The sequence below is a fragment of the Cantharellus anzutake genome, assembly GCF_015039405.1.
Source record: "Cantharellus anzutake strain C23 chromosome Unknown EI90scaffold_50, whole genome shotgun sequence".
NCBI classification, from domain to species: domain Eukaryota; kingdom Fungi; phylum Basidiomycota; class Agaricomycetes; order Cantharellales; family Hydnaceae; genus Cantharellus; species Cantharellus anzutake.
This window is the reverse complement of record NW_024067000.1, coordinates 589,045-595,044: the sequence shown is the minus strand read 5'-3', so window position 1 is coordinate 595,044 and position 6,000 is coordinate 589,045. Positions and strand designations below refer to the sequence as shown.

At 50.0% G+C, this 6,000-nt stretch overlaps 3 protein-coding genes across 3 annotated transcripts; 2 read left to right on the top strand and 1 right to left on the bottom strand.

Annotated features, from left to right (window-relative positions):
• Positions 1–1,942: 1,942 nt before the first annotated feature.
• Positions 1,943–2,513, top strand: EI90DRAFT_3128580 (uncharacterized protein; the record flags this gene model as incomplete). Its single annotated transcript, XM_039064109.1, has 3 exons — positions 1,943–1,961; positions 2,013–2,245; positions 2,301–2,513. 3 exons carry the CDS (start codon positions 1,943–1,945, stop codon positions 2,511–2,513), a joined length of 465 nt encoding a protein of 154 aa, XP_038912446.1.
• Positions 2,514–3,374: 861 nt separating this feature from the next.
• On the top strand, positions 3,375–4,114 carry EI90DRAFT_3235318 (uncharacterized protein). Its single transcript, XM_039066510.1, has 2 exons — positions 3,375–3,592; positions 3,642–4,114. Exons 1-2 carry the CDS (start codon positions 3,461–3,463, stop codon positions 3,810–3,812), a joined length of 303 nt encoding a protein of 100 aa, XP_038912445.1. The 5' UTR covers positions 3,375–3,460; the 3' UTR covers positions 3,813–4,114.
• Positions 4,115–4,448: 334 nt separating this feature from the next.
• EI90DRAFT_3072411 (uncharacterized protein) lies at positions 4,449–5,013 on the bottom strand (the record flags this gene model as incomplete). The annotated part of the gene is made up of 2 exons (XM_039061368.1): positions 4,449–4,595; positions 4,649–5,013. A coding segment is annotated over one exon (266 nt), but the record flags the coding sequence as incomplete, so codon positions are not given.
• Between the last annotated feature and the right edge of the window lie 987 nt (positions 5,014–6,000).

The window sequence follows — 6,000 nt, the reverse complement described above, 5'->3', positions numbered from 1 at the left end:
AGGGGCCATATCCGGTGAGCACAAAATCCGTCGTTCACATCTTGTGAAAATCGCTTCTGATCCGTGCAGCACCCCGTTTCCTTTCCACATCGCTCAAGGCCATCACGCACGAACACTCATTTGTCCCTGTCGGTTATCGTTGGGCTTTTGACAGGCCTCTCGCTGGTAAGGGCACTCTCGTCAAACCTTCTGCCTGTATCGACACCTCTCACAACACACCCTGCATTCGCCCTCAATCGCCCTACAGATATTTCAGAAGAATCCCCTCGTCGCAGCTAACTGAAGACCACCGGAGGTGCTTAGTGTGTCGCTGGTGCGTCACGGTTAAAGCACGCTCTTCAGCCAATCGAGCCTCCCGGACATACGTCGTTTGTGTGGAACGGTGATTGCTTTCGACGTCCCGTGCAGCTTCATAGCCCTTTTGTAGAGATATCCGACTAAGGAGGGCTGGAGGCTGCACCCTTGCACCGCTAGCGTCTCGTTGTCGTTTCCCTCGTCCAGGCAACGCGCTGCAAAGGCCGATCTCCCACTCCGACCCCGTACGACACCCTTCACAGGCATAACCAGTACGAGCCGCCTCATCCCCACATTTCCTCTGAACGGCGCATTACGCGATACACATACCTACCTACCTACCCTGCTCCTCACTCGCGCACAGAGACTTAGATCTTGCTCTCTGTTGTGGGACATCCCCAGAATAGTAATAAAAGCTCTGTGTATCATCTACTGCCATCGAACGGGCGTAAACGGCCTCAACCTGCGGAATTGTTGGCAGTTATCGCAACCCTCTGCATCCCGTTTTCCACGCTACCCCTTATCCAATCCGGATTAGTGGGACCACATTCACATTGGGTCTGAGTAACCGCGAACTCCTCGGTCAGTGCTGGTTAATCCCAGACGGTGCAATCGGACAGAACCTGACCCGACGTGTACCCCCGCCACTGCCTACCACTCCGTGCCCAATACCCACATAGAAGAACCGCTTTTGAAGCTTCAGCGCCCTGGCTTTATTTCCCACTGCAACACGGACAAGCAATCGCTCCGGCTCACCTCGTTTGGTGTCCACCCTTATTGGTGTGTCCTGTCCTGCAGCCACATCCGCATGGCTGTTCAGCTGAGCGTGCATTTCCTTTACAGATCAATTGACAGCGCGACCCGCACGTTCTTGTTGAAGGGCCTGCCCTGTTCTTTGCTTTGACCTGAACGCGTTAGTTTTCCAAAGCAACTACACCATGCCGAGGAGATACAAACCTGTAAAGGCTCCCGTTTCTACTTCACCTGTAAAAAGATATCGTCCATATAATTATAATAAACCTAAAAAAACATGGCGATCTCCTTAACCCCCAACCTGCACGTTATCCTGAATTCTCAATGTCCAATGTCCATGCCTCAGCTCGTGATAACACCGCCCCCAGCCATCACGATGGGTGGAGATAGCAACCTCCGGTGGCTCTGTGGTGACCCAACGCTGGGGACCAGGAATCCAGTCCACCCATCGGTGGCAGGTCCCAAATCGCCACGATCATGTGGGGAGTGCGATGCTGGCGTGCACCGACAACATCTCAACTCCCCCCCTCACCGCAGGCTCCAAAAATGGAGTCACTCATATGGGAAGAATCTCCCCACTCTTGGTTGGAATATGTTGCAGAAGCCACTATCCCAGGCTCAGACACCCTTCATCCCCTTCGCCACTGCCATCAGCTCCCAAAAAACGAAACAAGAGAGCATTGCGGAACCCACAAAAGCAGGCAGCTTGGCTTCATTGGTGCGAGAACGTGATATATAAAGCAGTGGGAATCTACTTAGATTGGAGGCGAAGAAGGTGGGCCGTATATCTCTTGGTACCCCTGGTGAGACGTTGTTTGATGAAAACAGATGCCTGTGCACACCGATAGCGTTGCTCTGCTCTTGTTGCAACACATACCTCCGGTTTCATTCACTCATGACAATCACATCCTCAAGTACGTTGGTATCCTGGCTTCTCTAATAGTGGTTTAATGACCTCACTCCAGGTGCCGTGCAGCGTACATTTGAATACTGCGAATGTCCCTCCAATACCCTCCCGCTTAGCACCATCCAGTCTGGCTACTTTCCCGGATCACCTGTGATACCTCAGGTTGCCTTCCATTTTGACATCCTTTCCCTATACCTAGCTTTGAATGTGAGCTCGTCTACTCCGATTGCCTCCTTCCATGCCGCTTTGTTTGGCATATTGCAGGAGAATGGTTATGGATTCCCTGTCAATGTAAGATTCATTATTTGTGTGGTGTTGACATTTACATAATCACACTTACATATAGGAATTCTTTCTAGGCCCGTTTAGCGAAGCAGTTACATGGTTTAAGGCCCTGTGGGATGTTGTAGAGGTTGAAACAGAAAGAGAGTTTCTCCTACCCACAGGCCCTGCGGAGCTCGATGCACCGCTATGTCTTGACACACTGCATAAATCTGTAGGCCTGACCATGATGGATCTGCTCATGATGGCAATCCAACGATCGTACCTCATGGCATGATATCTAGTGATCCTGACATGCCAGCCTCCATGAATCCTCAATCATTGACCTGTGAGCGAACAAAGCTACTTCGCAACGCCTCTGGCAACAGTGCCAGCCCATACCTCCGCGCGAAATGCCCACAGTGTTTTGGGGGTCAGTGTGGGGTAGTCCTGCCAATGAGTCGGTCCTCACATCTATTTCAAGAACGGGTATGCTAATTTCCTCCCCAGATATCCTGATGTCATTGTCGCTATGGATGGTAATATGCAACATAAGCAGTACATGTTTGTTGGAGGAGAGATGGTTCTTCCCTGGAATGAAACCTGCTGTCAGGGGACGACTCCCGGGTCCCCATGACCCTCCCCTATGGTCCACAGCCTGACCTATGAACAGCCCTATCCAGGGCAACAACTACTGTGGGTCAGAGATGATATATAAAAGAGAGGCAAGTATATACAACTTGCCTACTGTGGGTCAGAGATGAGAAGGAAGTTAACTTCTCATCTTCCCACAGTGGCCAGAATACATCGAAAAACTTCCGGAGATATCCGGAAGTCACATGAGACCCGAGACCCGAGGTCCGGGCCATCCGGCCACACTGAACATCCGGCACAGGGCGCGCGCGGGGAGTGCAACAGCCGGGTGCAGTCACGGGTGCGGGTGCGAGTGTGGGTGTGGATGCGGTATGGGCTAGGTCAGGGTGTATGCCCTGACACCTGCACATTCCTGACCCAGGCTGAAATAGATGAAGCTGCCCACCATGTCTCTGAGGCATGAGCTGCATCTAGAGGTTCTTTGGAATCTCGTCCTTCATCTCTTGTACCGGATGGTGCCATTGATGAATGCAAAGAATCCCACTGAGCCACAAAACATGAAGGGAAGTCAGCCTCCAAAACGGATACCTTCTGTTCAAAGGGCCTGATGGCAACTGTGTGCCATCATGATATTCCCTCTTCCTATGTGACATGCACACTCCGGGCGAACGGCAACACTTCTCAGTTGCCATGCTCATCGCACTCAGCTGCCAGCTCCCCTCAAACGCCACCATTGGACTGATGTATGATGTTGGGTGTGTTCTTGATCGATCCGTGGCCAAGGTATGAGTTCGCACACTCTGCAGATACAACCTCTGATGTTTGAGTAAAGTATAATCTTATCCCTGAAATTGCCCCCAGATTGAGCATCGCAGTTTCAGTCTTCCATGCTTATGCCATCAATTCTGTTGTCAAATCGCGTTCCACCCATGGAAATGCAACGGGTTTGGGAAGTCAAACAGGGAAGGGAATGAGTGGTTATGGTCCTCAATGGTTGACATGATAGCGCCCGAACGCATGATGAGTGTGAGTCCCAACATGCCCTATACCGTTCGCTCCACAAGCCCGGTCTGATGCAATGTTGCTCCGGAAATATAGCCGGCAAAACAGATTGCAACTATTGACAGCAAAATCAAGCTAATTGCATCCCATGGTCGAGACTGTCTCGCTTTGTTGGCAAGGTCTAAAATGGCCACCATTCTTCATGAGGAGGCACTTTCGACTGAACTTCTCCAAGATTTGAAGGATAGTGGATTCATGACTCGTTTTCTTCAATCCCAGTGGGAAGAGCAAAAGTCTTTGCAGCTCTCTGTTCAGGCTTGTATGCACATTTCCAATCCCACATTCGGTGTTGGCTTATGCTGTTATGTCCTAGACAATGACCAAGCTGGAATGAAAAAGTTCGCAAAACTTTTGGAAGCTGAATGGTCGGCTCAGGCACATTCGGATGCATTGGAAGCCGTAAAGGAGCTGGATCGTATCGTCCTGATACGAACAATGGCTGATAGTTCTACCGATCTCAAGGAGCATTTCAAAGCTGCTCAGCATCTGCAGGAGTTACATGATGAATCCCAAAAATGCTTGCGCAATTTGACTGCCCAAATCGGTCTGTCTGATCTGAAACTTCCGCGAAATCCATCTGGCCCAGAAAGGGACTACATCGAGAAATATATTCTAGCCCGGTTCTGCAAACATTCTATACTTATCCGCTTAGCCAAGTACCAGGATGAGATGAACCCTGTTCAAAGCTCCCAACGGCGTGGAGGGTGGCTAGTTGCAAAAGTCGGTAAGCCTTCTCCTGCTTGAGGTGAATGATGCCGTAGTTAAGAGCCCATCCGGTACTTGAAGGATACTCAAGGATGGTCTCAGTGTTTAGTAGTGCAAACGACCCGCCCGAACCATTTCTGCCCATGTTGCACAATATAACGAGCTTGTCAACAGCCTTGAACATTCCGTCAGACCATCCTGGTTCCCAGACTCTCAAGTGCATGCGAAAATGAATGTCAAAGAGGTGCTCAATATGGACCCCAGTGATGAATGATGGACTAAGATGTGGGAGAGCCTGTGGAACTCCAACTGGTCCCTGGATGAGAAACCACCAGCCTTCATCGTCAATCAGCAGGTTTGCCACGGGATAGCAGCAATGCTATCACTTGCTCGTATTGAGGAAGAAAAGTGCAGGCTTGCCCGAGAAGAACTTAATGCACATGCCTGGATCGTCCAATCGGTGGACTTGTTGATTCGAATCATGGACAATATCCATCATATGTCACTTAAGTTCCACTGATTACCTGTATTGCTAATCTTCTTTTTCGATCCCAGCCCTATTCAACCACCGATTGCAACGACGCTTAAGGTTGTCCCTCAAATGCCGTGATACAATCGTAAACGGTCCATTTCCCAACATCAATCTATGGCATGCATCAGCACACTATCTACTCACAAACTTAGAGCGTCCTGATGCCAATGCTATGCCAAGTACCACTGAATATTCTTCCTTCCACCTTCTCCCACTGTCTTCCGCCACTCTACCCTCAGAAAGTAATGACATTGACCCTGAAGACGATGCTGAGGCCAGAAACGAGCTAAGTGCCCTTAATGGGCTTATTAGGATGAGTCCTGAGCTGGACATAGATGCTGATCATGCTGACCCCAACCTGCCTACCGATGCAGCTAGTGGCCTGGGAAATGCTCTCGACCCTGAGGTGGCCCCAAGCCATGTAGATGGTGTGCTAGAAGCAGGGCCAGATGGCGCAATTGAGCTTGTGGGGAATGTCGAAACATTCAGCGAGCCTCTTGCCAATTTGGCTCCACCTCCTATGGCTATTTGGCATAATCAATCAGGAGATGGAAATAATTCCAGCAGTAATGAGAACATCGAAGAGATGTTCTGGAATCAGAACCCTCATCCTCAGAGCCTTCCCCCAATTTCAATGATCTTTGATGCTATATGCTCACCCAGCAAATCCTCTCAGCAACAAAAGCCAACGAAAATTTGGAAGGAAATAATGGAGTTGTATTTGCCTAAAGAATCAGGAAGAGTGCGAATTCCCCTGGCCTCCCACCACTCATCCCACTGATGCTCCATTAGATGGTGAAACAAGACAGCCAGACAAGATACTACAAACACATCACAATCTTCCCCAATGCACTAGTAATGGCCAATTGCCAGCGGCTGATAGATGGCACGA